This window comes from Symphodus melops, assembly GCF_947650265.1.
Source record: "Symphodus melops genome assembly, chromosome: 18".
NCBI lineage: Eukaryota > Metazoa > Chordata > Actinopteri > Labriformes > Labridae > Symphodus > Symphodus melops.
The window spans coordinates 16,111,753-16,126,179 of NC_136708.1; the positions used below are offsets into that span (position 1 = coordinate 16,111,753).

At 38.4% G+C, this 14,427-nt stretch overlaps 1 protein-coding gene across 1 annotated transcript; it reads left to right on the forward strand.

The window, feature by feature from the left end:
• Positions 1 to 6,355: 6,355 nt before the first annotated feature.
• On the forward strand, positions 6,356 to 12,762 carry gmpr (guanosine monophosphate reductase). The gene is made up of 9 exons (XM_079368399.1): positions 6,356 to 6,847; positions 9,253 to 9,372; positions 9,915 to 9,998; positions 10,103 to 10,276; positions 10,370 to 10,451; positions 10,981 to 11,087; positions 11,551 to 11,593; positions 11,694 to 11,853; positions 12,087 to 12,762. The coding sequence occupies exons 1-9, from the start codon at positions 6,761 to 6,763 to the stop codon at positions 12,265 to 12,267; spliced, it is 1,038 nt and encodes a 345-aa protein (XP_079224525.1). The 5' UTR covers positions 6,356 to 6,760; the 3' UTR covers positions 12,268 to 12,762.
• Positions 12,763 to 14,427: the final 1,665 nt, after the last annotated feature.

Below are 14,427 nucleotides of genomic sequence, written 5' to 3' on the forward strand. Positions count from 1 at the left end.
TCATAAAGAGAGCGTTTGTCAAAGTCCTGCATTGATCCTTCGAAAATGATCAAATTAATAAAATTCGAAGCTTGATCCAAAGGCAACTGGACTGTTTCAGTGTTATAAAGATCTTTACCAAGTCCAACTGTCTTTGAAACAAGCTTTAAATTTACTTTGACCTGGCTGACTGAAAGAAAGAAAAATACACAGACAAAAAAAATGAAAGTAAAATTTACATTGATCACTAAATTGAAATGTTCTTCTCTATGATCTGGATTTGCTTCTGTTATTTCCTGTAAACATCATGATCATTAAGTCATAGATGTTGCAGATGTTACTGAGAAAGGGGAGGAGATGTGAGTGTGAAGTCAGTCTACAGTGTTGATGTCAGGAGTGCAGGTTTGTGATGGCATTAAGAGCATGTTGATATTTTATATAAAAGATGTGTACAGTATAGTAATTTTATCAGAGGAAACAGCCTGCATCTACAAACCACATTTAACCTCAGACTGCTCTCTGTTCTCTGACCTCATTTCTTTAGTGTATGCTCTTTGCAATTCTATTCTCACATGCTGCAGAAACAAATCCATTTGTGGTTACACTACGTGCATTTCTGAAGTGAATCACTTTTCAGTTTGTCCAAATTGCGCATGTCACAACGTGTCTGCAATCCAGAGACATGTAGAAACATTGCAAAGAGAAAAAAAATGTATAGAAAAAGAGCCATGGTATATTGCTAAAGAAAGCATTATGGATAAAAAAAATGCAAAGGCTGCAGAGATGTTGAGCACTATAACAAAATGTCTATTGCCACACTAATTCTAAATGGTTCTACCAGATTATACACTGCAAACTGCTTTCATCTCTCGCTGAAAGATTTCCCAAAAAATTGATTTTGCATTGGGAGGTTACATGTCAGAAAAAAAATATATAAAAGCTTAGTGGTTTAAAAAAATAAAACGTTGGATTTTGGATTTGCCTAATCTGTGGCATATTTATGTCCTTCTAAAGAAATGTTTTATCAAAGTATCCTCGCCATCAGCTCTTTTAATGATTCATTGTTACAACTTACTGTAGATGTTCACTGTTATTCATAAAATATATATTTAAAAGCCTTTTTTAAAATCAGACAGCACAGAGTTAATTCAAACACATCTTTTAAATGTTCTGCAAAAACGGCACAAACCTTCCTTTTATTGGCATTAGGTTAATGGCTTTGTTTTGCAAATGTCTTAGTGTGCATGTAGCTTAGAGAAAAAGTCAATAAAGTCGAAGAGAGGTGTGGTTTGTGACCCATTTTATCCACAGCAACGAGATATACAGGGAGCTCCTGTGTCTTCTGTTCTTGCTGGATAAAACTCAACGACTTGTAATTTTGTTGGATATGTGGGGACATAAATGATGGACAGCAGCACAAATCAAAGCATAGATAGATAGATAGATAGATAGATAGATAGATAGATAGATAGATAGATAGATAGATAGATAGATAGATAGATAGATAGATAGATAGATAGATAGATAGATAGATAGATAGATAGATAGATAGATAGATAGATAGATAGATAGATAGATAGATAGATAGATACTTTATTGATCCCGAGGGAAATTCAAGTCAATGGGCCTTGACCAACACTGAATGCATTATTGTTTGATAACTTGAGAAACACAGCTTAGAATTACTAGAAACATGTACTGTCCAATAATCTTCTCTAATAATATGAAATACAATAGTCAAGATACTGTTATAGCTATGAGTTACAAAGGAGGCAAACACATGCAGGAAAGAACAGCTCTTCAAGTAAACATGCTTGTTCCGCTCCTCTGTATGTCACATGACACTTAACAAGCTTCCTTGTAAACTCAGATTGACATATGACCTACTTCTTTATACTTTGAGCTTGTTATTATCATTGTTTACACATTTGCTTGAGTTAATACAGTCAATGCAGAGGCCCACTGAGAAAAAGCAAAGGCTTTCCATTTAGTTGATTTAAATTGTAGTTCAACGCTTCAAAGCACATAAAACCAAGGAGTGTAAATTCCCCCGATGGCCTCCTGATTCTTCTGCATTCCGGTTACCTGAGCCAGCCAAGGTGGAAAAAACAGAATTTGTAAGTTCTTATCATTTTAACTCATGCCAGGAAAAGGACATCAAAGATTCTTACAAACGTCATCTGCACACTGCCAGGTGGTTTTCACATCTGCTCGGCGGCATGAGGAAAATTCATCTCCTCTGAGATGTGTCTGAGATATATGTTTCCTCCAGGCAAAAACTGCCCACCTCTGGATGGCATCATCTGCTGGTAGCTGAATACAGAGTGAGAGAGTCTATTTGGTTTGTGCGCATGCATACGTGTGTGTGTGTGTGTGAGTGTGTATGCATGTCTTTATGTGCTCTTTCGAACCAGCGTAAACAACATACCAGCACAGCTACACAATGTTCTCCACGCAGAGAATGTCAGTGTTGTCATTGGTACGTCCACTTCATCTTATAAGAGGATGTGCTACAGCAAAGGCCCTCTGTTGTTTGTCCTTTCAAGCATTTTTTAAAAGTGTAAATTGAAAAGGCAGAATTGTTCAATGATTAATTTTTCAAATCAATTATGAAATCAGGATCTCATAGTGTCAACAACAGATATCGTAATAATTGGATACCTATTTGGTTATTAAGAGAAAAGATATCATAATTGTGAGATCATAAATGCATCATTACGAGATCAGGGGTCCAGTTTCTTATTGTGCTATTTGCATCTGTAGAAATGAAAATCTAAAGTTATTTTATGTATCAGACTGTAAACATTGTACGTTTCTGATATAAAGTCATCATAGACCTCTTGGGGAAAGGCACGTTTTTTGCAGGCAGCCTCTAGAGGCCTATTACATTTCTATGCTGGCTTCGTGTACAGCGCAGGGCAGGAGGTTTCTGTTTGGATGGGTTATAAAAATAATCATTGGATGTTTATTGGGGAAAAAAGTGCACATGAACAAGACTAGCAGTCTTCAGTGTAGCCACACACGTGGAATAGGAAACTACTTACATGGGAAATGCTAACTAGCAGGTCATATTTACTGTGTGATACAGTAAGTACTGCCAGATATGGCTAACAAGATGAACACAGTGGTTCTGAAGCATTGGGTCAGAACCAGAACGCGGGTTGTGGAGATGTTTTAAGATGTATACCAGGGGGAAAAAAAAGTCCAAATGGCAGCATTTTTCATTAAAGACATTTTGGCTATACCACTTGACAACCACTGTTTTATAAGGAGTTAAAGAGAGGCTTGTCGTTATTTGATGAAGGCACATTGTAAAGTCTGGGAGGCACTGAAAGAAATGTAGCTGCTGAAGTAAATATTAAAGGTTTACTAAAGTTAGTGCTGTATCCTGAAGACGACATGATTTATCCTTCTAAAATGTATCTGAAAGAGCTGTTAAATCATACATGTGAACGTGATTGTGATGCTACAGAAAAACTCAGAACACCAGAAAGTAACAACATTACTTTCGCACTAATCTATGTAACAGTTGTCTCGATATTTCAGTCTGAATAAAGGAGAGGACAAAACCAGGCACTCTTAGAATAATGATTAATTCAATTAATCATTATTCTAAGAGCCCCTTTGCTAAGATGAGACTATGAAGTGGTTACCTAATACAAACTATATGGTTGTTACTCAACATGATGTCAAATCTTACAGGGGCTTTCTATTAGTTGAAACAAAAGGATGGACTCATGCCACATAAGCAGGAATATTGCCTGTTCGAAAGGAGATAGCTATCTGTTGCACTATGACCTACTCCCCAGACCTCAGATGTATATCTCCAACACCAGCTGGTGTTGGGGGAAAAAAGTGCAAGCTGGAACATGAAACAGTGAGTACACGAAGTTTGAGCCAAACTGTTCTTTTCTTATCTGTTAAAATGCCTTAAAAAAAACTGACCTTACACTGCACCTTCTTATCAGTACAGTTCAGTGTGACGTGCACAAGGGGTTAAAGAGCAGTGGGTTTATTAGCAACTGCAGCCGCTTTACATCACAAGGATTAGTCTGATCTTGTACATTATGTAATAATGAGGCATGTGCGTAGCTATCAATCCATTTAGTGCAAATCAACATGAAATTCTTATCATCCAAAAGCAAACATACTGTTTGAGCTTTCCAATGCTGTATTTATGCAAAGGTTCGAAGGTGATATGTACCTATGAGAGTATCAATGGTGTGCTTTAATCAAGAGCATTATTTGAACTAATTTAAATCACACCACTTTCATTTTACATTAGACTTATGATTCAAAAGTTAATGCAGCTAAAAGGTTGATAAATGATAAACAACACATTCTCTTTAGTTCTTTGTGTCATGTTTGCAGGGCAGAAAATATTGCAGAGTAGGTTTTTAGAAAGTGTAAGATTTTTGCATGCCTTCGAGGATTACTGATTCCTGCATTCACAGAATACAAAGAAAAGCTCTGTTTTACATGATACATTGGTGGTGAAGAGACAGCTACAAATTGACTCAAATAAAAGGAATATGATCAAGGCACCTCTTGTTGCCAGGAAACACTTAACTAGTGTGTTGACCCCAGCGCTCAAGCTGCTTTTTTATTTGGCAGCTGCTTATTGAGTTGTGCTGCCATCTAGTGGTCTCATTTGTACTGGCAGTTATGAATCCTAGGAAACTGATGTCCATGTACTAAAGTACTAAAAGTACTAAACTGGGTTTCATTCAAAAAAATATCAGCAGAAACAAGAAAGCAGGTAAGATAGCACATTATGACAAACAATACTGTTTCTTGTTCTGAAAAAATAAGAGTATAGCATTCATGAAAAATAGCATAAAATTGTAGATATAGAATATGTAGAATAGATCTCTTAAAAACCAAGAGATTATATGACTGCAAAGATATTGTGTGTACACCTTGTGTACAGTACTGTCCTAACATTTGCCTGCCAGGTCAATCTCGTGAGATACAGAGGAGGATTAGGGCCAATGAAAAAATAAGTTTCAGAATTCAGAGAAAAAAAAGTCAGAACTAAAACTTTATTGTGGTACTAATCCTCTTCACATTGAGATGTATTTTCCAGATCAATAAACGTAGAAAATACTGTTCATTCCGAACACTGAACCCTACGAATTACATTTTAAATTTCCACTTAACAATGTAAACAGTGCATTCAAGTAAGATAATTGATGTGGGGGGAAACAGTTGTCACCTCCAGCAGAAATAGCTGAAAACAGCTTTCAAGAGTCAGACTTTGCATCATCAAACATTGTGCGAAATAGCTATTTGGAAAAATGACTCTTGACCCAAAGGATTGTTTTCAATAACAGACCCCATTAACTTGACAAGTTTTTAGACTACATCAATCATAGCGTGTTTGCTCAGGTAAAGGGTTAACCATAGACTCACTAGAGCAGTGGTTCTCAACCTTTTGTATCTTGTGACCTGTCTTTGTCTTCACAAAACCCCAGTGACCCCAGACATCCAAAACACAGCTTTTTACTAAAATGAATTTGTTTTCAATCAAGTTTTTCTACTGTGTTGTAGGTAAAGAATATTTTAGGCTGTGATGACATTTCTGCACGATGGATGAAGGACAGAGACTCTGCAAGTTTTGTTTTAGCATTTATATGTCCACCAACCTTTTTCAATATTGTTTGAGATGCAATATATGTTTTTATTAATCATAAATACAAATGTCAGACGACCCAATTTGAAATCTGTGGGTTGCCGGTAACCCAAGGTTGGAAAAGCCTGCACAAGACAATGATAATTAAATACCTGCATCCTTTCACATTATTCAGGCAAACATAGCTGATGAATATAAAAAAAAGAACAGATGTTTTAACATTCTAAAAGGAAACACCTGATCAAGTAAAACAATAAACTTAACTTTGTAAAGAAAATAAATATTTTTCTATAACGCACAATGGTCAATGGAAGAATAAGTGTCATTTCAAGTCGTTTTTTTTCTCAGAAAAACCTGTTTTGCTACTTACTTCAGGTGTCTTCACATTTCTTACTCTACCTCAAATGTTTGCTGTTGAATGTCTTCACATGAAAATGAGAAAACTTGGTATGGTTTTTTTTTTTTAAATACATTGGCTATGATTGGTGTGATTGCTGGAGTTCTCCAATGAGCCTTGGTACTGTTGCATTAAAACACCCTATGCATGTTTCTAAGCTTTCTTTTTGCGCGTACAGAACTTTCTGAGATGGTGAAAAATGATGACATAACACCCCAATAGTAGGAAACCATGGATACTGTCATCACTATTTGTAAAGATTGCCACAGTAACGTTTAAATTCAACATCTCCATGCTGTCTACCAGTAGGGAGCAATGCCCCAACTGGACAGCAGGTGTGCTCTTAAGCACTGCAGCATACAACCATCCGCAGTGCAACCATGTCTGTGTGTGAAAATGTGTGTGTGCGGTAAGTGCGCCTGTGAGCTTGGTCACTGCTGCTCCTGCCACTCTGGAGGAGCAGGGGGAGAGAGAGAACCCTGGAGCATTGGAGGGAGAAAGAGAGGAAGGAGGATAGAGACTCAGAAAGAGAGGGAAAGAGAGAGAGGGAGTCCAGGCCCAAATAAAGCCATGGGGGCCGGGGCTGGGATGGGCCCCATTTTGCTATAAATACACTGGCCGCCTGGAGGCTCGGGTTTGGTGGTTGGGGCTTGGTACCAACGACAACCACTGCAGCAGCGGCCTTTCTCAGGGGATTCTCCTCCGCATACTCATCTTCCTTATCCTGGTCATCAGTCTTCTGGACAGCAAGGATGCCTCGTGTGGACGTAGACCTGAAGCTGGACTTTAAGGATGTCCTCTTCAGACCTAAGAGGAGCAGCCTGAAGAGTCGCTCAGAGGTTGGTACTGTTGAATAGATAATGATGTTATCAAATATATAAACTGCAGTTCAGTCCAGGATACTTGGGTGAGAGTAGTCAGTTCACTGTTGCATTCATGAAGTGCACTTGTGCTTGTAAGATGAATGACGCAGTAGTCTCGATATGTAAACTATTTATATATGGGTTGGGTGGTAGGGTCGGGGGCATTTTGGACCTACAAACACTACATGTAAGATACAGATCAAACATAATGAAGCAGTGAGCAGTGAGTAGTAGTGAGCAGCCATGACCTCCATCAATGCTGTCATTTTAAAAGGATGCCCCCCTAAATATGAGAAGTACACACATATAGTGTAACTTTATAGTCTTGCTTCACTTTGTTGTCTCGTTATATTCAAGCTGCTAGATGTATTCGGCCTTTGGTGCAAAATCGACATTGAATGAGCATGTTACAGCGGAGTGACCTTCTTGAAAGGTGAAAGCAAACAAGGCAAGCCAGCGCCAGACAGAGGCTATGAACAGCAACTGTTGACAAATCAAAAAAGGAGAGTAAAAGGAAAAAAAGATTGAAGCAATTTCATCCTCACTTGTTGTCTTATAAGGAGCCAAAACATTTTATCTAAAGAACACATTGCTATTGTTCCAAGGGACAACTCATTTCTCCTTCTTCTCTTTGTTAATTCTTTGCAGCTCACTCATCAAAACTATATTTCATAAAATAAGGACCTGGTACTGAATGTAATGATACTCTTATCTGTTTTGATGAGTATGAGTGGGTAGAAGTTGGCTTCCAAGGGGTGCCATGCAACATGAGGCATAAGAGACTTCTCAGAAACCTGTTTAAAAATAGTTCTGTGTTACAGTCAACCATAGCACATGCCACAGAGCCATCATGAGAACATTTGATATATATACACTGACAAAGAGGACTGCATAGGGAACAGAAATCCACCTGCCGAAGCTAAGCATACCAGACATTTACAAAGTTGTTTACAGGAGGGGAGTTTGGGGGGGGGGGGGGGTCATCAATCAACATCATTAATCGATAATAAAGGGACATATGCTAAGTAAGGGTAATCAATCAATCAATCAATCTATATATATATATATATATATATATATATATAAAAGGTCCTGTATGAAAGCATCCGTAGGGTTTTCTTAGCGGATCATGAGTTGGCAATATTTTCGAAGTGTGCTTGTCTGACTCCTACCCTGAGCGGGCTTTAAAAGTTACAAAATTAAAAGAAAAAAAAGTCAATCTTCTTTATAGCAGTTGTATTTACTTTTTTTTTGGTCATAAAGAGGCAATGGTATTTCTGTCTGTAACCTGCTAAATACTCCTTACAGGCGCTTTAACAAAATAATGACTTTAGTTATATTTCAATGGAGAATTAGCCAGAGCTTCATAACAAGAACACTGGTGAATGAATCAAACTGGGGACTTTTACTGGGAATAAGACTGCAGTCAGTGTGCTAAAGTAAAATATGATGCCTTTATTGATATGCTGTCCCAAGAAGACTTAAAGGCTTCCTATGACTAGGCGCCTCTGTCTTCTTGTCCATAGCTTTTAACCCTACTTTCCTTTTTCTTCCACTATTAAGACTTATGGTCTCATTTTGGCTGTGGCTCTAAATCATTCTGCCATCTGCAGCTGAGGTTGCCATGCATAATAAATGTCTTGACTTTTAAATAAAACCCATTCAGAATGTACTAAATGAGCCTCAGGATGTAGCATACTAAATTAAAAACAAATCAGATTTAGTCTAAATTAATTTTAAGCCTCTCATATAACCTCCCAGCTAGCTAAGCTTCCCTGTAGCAACTATGAGTTTTCTGTTTGGAATGTAGATTAAAAAAAAATAATCTGCTTGTAGGCTATTCAAGCCATACTTTTACATGAAACAGAAGATGTGCCATTTTAAAATGTAGTGTAGCAGTTGCACCAGAAGACATCTCATTTAAAGTTTGCTAACATTAGCCAAGCAAGGGAAGCAAAACTTCAGAGTATTTTTAATCCACCAAGTGTGTTTCTTTAGTTTTTTAACTCTTCATTTGTCAAAGAAAATGCATAAATTTTTCCATGTGAGTGACCAAAAACATTTTTAAAAGCAGTTCATTCTTTCCTGTTAACCAGAAGCTAGTGTGCTACATTGGATCCTGCTAGGTTCATGTAACTTATCACATTACAGCTGTACCAGGGAGGCTCTCCACTAGATCTAAATGATTCAGCGGATCCCCACTAAGGCCTCACACAGTCAGAACATAAGCAACATGAGCTGCTCCAGTTTTTACAAAAATCTGTGACGTCTCTCAGTCAATTCCAGATAATATCAGTTATGTTAAAAAAATCTTATTATTAGGCTATATTTAATGTCCATGGAAAATAATTTCTGAATGACTCATACGTCTCTCCTCTTAGGTGGACCTTCAGAGGACCTTCACATTCCGCAACTCCAAACAGACCTACACTGGTATCCCCATCATTGCTGCAAACATGGACACCACAGGAACGTTTGAGATGGCACAGGTCCTCAGCAAAGTAAGTTAACAGAACTAAGATGATTAGAAATAAATAACAGCTTTTCTATGTTTGTCTTTCAGTCTCTATATGAGCCTGCCAAGACCTCTATGTGTACTTCCAGTGGGATTAATTTGTGAACTGCATGACACAGAATCACAAAACAACAGCCAGGATGCTGCGGGAGGTTTGCTTTGAAAAACATGAATTAATGGCCTTGTTTGGAAACTGGTGGGCTGCTGCTAGCTTGTTAGATGTGGTGTTCTATTCTGTGTTACCCGATAATTCTGGGTATTATGTTGTTTTCTTGCATGTAAGTGACCAGAAATTACAAGTTGTTACAAGAGGAAATTAGATAGATAGATAGATAGATAGATAGATAGATAGATAGATAGATAGATAGATAGATAGATAGATAGATAGATAGATAGATAGATAGATAGATAGATAGATAGATAGATAGATAGATAGATACTTTATTGATCCCGAGGGAAATTCAAGTTAATATATCAATATATTTTTGTATTCACTGTTGTTGTCTTTCTTTCTTTTCTTGTTTTTAGCACACCCTCTTCACAACCATTCATAAACACTACTCTGTGGAAGACTGGAAAAACTTTGCTGCTAATCATCCAGACTGCTTGGAGGTAATATCACCAATGTTTGCATTCTTGAAAGCAGCTGTTCCCTCACTGGCAACAAAAAAAAAAAAAAAGCACTTGCCTTAACCTGTTCTGTCTGTTCTCTATAGCATTTAGCAGCAAGCTCAGGTAGCAGCCAGGCAGATCTGGAGAGGTTGTGTGCTATTGTGGAAGCCGTACCTGCCCTCAAGTACATTTGTCTTGATGTTGCCAATGGCTACTCAGAGTACTTTGTGGAGTTTGTAAAGACGGTCAGAGAAAAGTTCCCCAAACACACCATTATGGTAAGATGTCATGATTTGGTCACAATTGAGACACATATGATGGAGCCTACTGTCGGAATATGTTGTACTGAGCTAATGCCGTTTTCGTTTCAGGCTGGTAACGTGGTAACAGGGGAGATGGTGGAGGAGCTCATCCTCTCTGGTGCTGACATCATTAAAGTGGGCATTGGGCCAGGTGGGTCGGTACCACTGTCTAAGTGTGTGTGCTAAAAGTCTGAGGAGTGTGCTTGTTCTTTGCCCCGTGGAACAAACATACAAACCCAGATGCAACAGAGATAGAAAGCTGGCATACAAACACACTCAAGAATTTTAAATAGCAAGACTTTAACATTAGAAAAAGAGTTCCTGTTGCTATAAAACGTGTAGGCATCCTCTCATACAGAACCAGAGCCACACTGTCCAACTCTTACAAGTAGGAGTCATTGTATTCAAAAAAAGTTCAAGAAGAACAAACAAGTTTGAGTATCAATCATTGTTTATTTCTGGCTATTTCTCTAAAGGCCTGGCATTAAGCCGGTTTTGTACAAGGTGGACAAACTTTCAGACAGCCTGGTGCTTTTCTTTATCTCTGTCCTGTAGAGTTTCTACCTGAACTTGTAGAACAGTAAGATAACAGGGTTATACTTAGATTGAGCAGAAATGAAGTACAATAGGGGATGTTAAATAAAGATTGACTTTACTAATGTGTAATCTATCTGCTGCAGGGTCGGTATGTACAACAAGGATCAAGACAGGCGTAGGCTACCCACAACTCAGCGCTGTGATTGAATGTGCAGACTCAGCCCACGGACTCAAAGGACACATTATCTCTGTAAGTCGTACAAAGTCTTGTTACATGCATTGATTGCAATTTTATTCGAATATTGAGAATTTTGAAATAAATATGGTAAAAGGCCGTAAGTGCTCTGTGTGTTTTCTTGGACTTTGAAGAGCCATTTTGACTTTTTCTATGTTAATATGTTAAATTGTGCCTGTTACATGAACATATTCCATGTGAAACAGAATGTTGGTTGGACTCAAAATTATTAGAAATTTGTAATTCAAAGACATTAATATGCTGATTTACATCCTTTTTTGTTTTCAAATTTAACAGGATCCTTGATTAAGTAATCTTTTTGAGGAGCATAGAACAGTTTAAATCTTTATAGAAATACTGGGATACAGCCAGTAGAGGGCATCCTCGCTCTTTTGATAATGCAGTATATTTGCACCAACCTTTTGCACTGTGATTCAGTGTGAAACCTTTGAATTGACTTGCATTTTTCCCTGTTCAGGACGGTGGCTGCAGTTGCCCGGGAGATGTTGCAAAAGCCTTTGGTTTGTACTCAACCCACAAATTTTCATTCTCTTAAACTGAGTCACATAGAAAAAATAAATAATCTAACTCCACACAACTTATCTGTGTTTGCCTATTCAGGTGCGGGGGCTGACTTTGTGATGATGGGAGGAATGCTTGCAGGGCACGATCAGTGCTCTGGAGAGGTCATCGAAAAGAACGGCAAGAAATACAAACTCTTCTATGGCATGAGCTCTGACACAGCCATGAAGAAGTATGTGGGCGGAGTTGCTGAGTATAGGTAAGAGACTGATGTCAGTGTATATACTGTATCAGACAAGCGATATTCTCCTAGAATTCATACTCTTTTTTATTTGTATCCAGTTTAAAACCTAAGATGTCTGTGATTTATTTTTTGTTTTGCCCCTATGAAATGACTCAGACAATCCTGTCTAGACAGGGCGCACTCATCCTCAGCTTGGTTGCTAAAGAGTAATTGAAGCACATCAACAATGCTGTTCTTTTTGCTCTCAGGGCATCAGAGGGCAGGACGGTGGAGGTTCCATACAGAGGAGATGTGGAGAACACTGTCCGTGATGTCTTAGGCGGCCTCCGCTCCACCTGCACTTACGTGGGTGCTGCCAAGCTCAAAGAGTTGAGCAGGAGAACCACCTTCATCCGAGTCACGCAACAGTCGAGCCAAATGTTCACCTAGCAGAACATATTCATTTTCTACACTGGTCGCATGATATGCATCGTAAAATGCAGAGTTTTAATGTGCAACAGTATAGGACAGGAATTGACAAGGATGAGCACAGCCACAGTGACACCTCTAAGTGAGCACCCAACCTGTTTCTCTCAGGAAATCTGCCGCCAGAAAGCAGTTACTCTCCTGTAGGTTGTGACTTAAAAGTTTGACTTCAAACATTTTCGGACAAAAATCATAGCGTTTAAATCAACTTGAGCCTACAGTGAGTGCGTTTGCAAGCTGACAGACGCACACCCAGAAAAAGTAGAAGAACGCTGCTGACACACTGCATGTAAACACACTCAGTAGGAAGAATACGATCAGATGGAGAAAAACTGCTGAAATGTATGTTTGAATGAATGTGCAAATCAATATGCAAACCAGAGACCGCACCCTGTAACTGTTCCTGGAGCAATTATGTTGCAATAAAGTGCATGCGGGGATCCCCTGCTGCTTATCTCAGTTGTGTGGATCTTTCTGTAACACTACACTTCTCTCTTGTGTCTGTTTGCATTTACAGGTTGTGTATTTTTAATAATCATCAGAATGATGTTCCCATCAGTTATTAGAAGGCAGTACTCGAGGTGTATATTAAGATATGGGGGGGGGGGGGGGGGGTAGCCACTAGTAGCCATTACATATTACATTGCACAGATAAGCCATACCTTTAACACTTGAATTGCTGCTGCTGTGAATCTCTTTGAAATGTTGTACTCTAATAATCAGCCACTGCGTCATGCACCCCCCTCAAACCCTACTACTTAGTTCACTTTGTAGGCCTTTACTTCATCTGCTAGCAGAGGAGCAAGCTATAGAATGCATAAAGCAACCCGGGAGGATGAACTTGACCTGTACTTTTTACAGCACTGTGCCACAATCATTTCTGAACACATTACCCATCTATTTAATGTGTGCATTTTTCGACAGGGTTCACTTCTCAGATCTGCAGGACTGCGCATCTAGTACCACTGCATAACGGTGGTGATAAAACGGCTATTTGGAAACTGTCCTGTCTTGCTAAAATCGTTAGTAAATAATCTGCTAAATCCATTCCTTTTTAGCCATCATGTCTTGAGGCAACATCAATATGATCTTACAGCTAACCACAGCACTGCTATGATCTCTTTCGCAACTGATGGGAGTTTCTGCTGCTGACAAAGGGTAGTAACATGTTGCATTGTTTGTAGATTTTTAAAAAGTGATAATGTTGACAACACTTTGGTCCTCCTGAGGCTAAGTAAGGTTGGTTTTGATTCTGAATCACAATTCAATGGACTTCCTTTCAGTGACAGCAATGTGTGTCAGCAGAGGGTCCTCTTTAATTTACAATTCCTGTCAACAATGTTACATCTGCTGTATCAGAATGATAACATTATTATGCAGATGACACCATTTTGTCCTTTTTTTTTTTACAATCGACATTAAGTCATTCCAATTATCCAGCAAGTTTTTAATCGACTACAACATGTACTGTTTAATTTTAAAACTGGTTCTCAACCCTAACAAGACAGACAGTGATTTACACATCAGCACTCTGACGGGACGTGAGTCAAAGAGTTTCTGAATACAAATATCTTGGTATATCTGGTTGGATCAAAAAGTCTTTTAAATTCAACATTGATATTCTGGCCAGTGAGTAAAGACAATGTGTCAATTTCTTCTGGGTTTTTTCTGTAAATGAATCCATTTATCAATCTTCCCTCAGATTTATAACTGTTGATGTTTCCTAAGCACCTCTGAAAGAGAGACGTGAGGGAGAATGTTATTTATTTTAAAAGCCTTTACAACATGATTTCTGATTTTTCATATAGAAAAGTCCAACACAACCTATATAAATAGAGTTTGGCATAAAGACATAATAAAAAGAAAGTGAATTCAACTGTCTGGACTTGTTTATCTCGGGTCTAAGTTCACATGAACTAGACAACAATTTCTCCAGCTTGTTTATGTTTCAAGGTTCAGGTTTAAGTTTGAGGCTTAAACTTTATTGATGAATTTTTATTAAGTGTAAACCTTCCTGTCCAACTATGAGCCCTTCCATTAGATGGGCCCTAATAACCGAGTGTTGTCGCAGCTGAAAGAGAACCAGCAGTCAGGAGTGTTACTAAAATCAACTGAAGAAGAATA

What these genes read in the sequence shown, in the direction of transcription:
- gmpr (XM_079368399.1), top strand. Translation starts at nt 6,761, where the DNA reads ATGCCTCGTGTGGACGTAGACCTGAAGCTGGACTTTAAGGATGTCCTC. An exon ending in TAAAGTGGGCATTGGGCCAG is followed by an intron (nt 10,452 to 10,980) that starts GTGGGTCGGTAC and finishes TATCTGCTGCAG; the next exon opens with GGTCGGTATGTACAACAAGG. An exon ending in TCAAAGGACACATTATCTCT is followed by an intron (nt 11,088 to 11,550) that starts GTAAGTCGTACA and finishes TTCCCTGTTCAG; the next exon opens with GACGGTGGCTGCAGTTGCCC.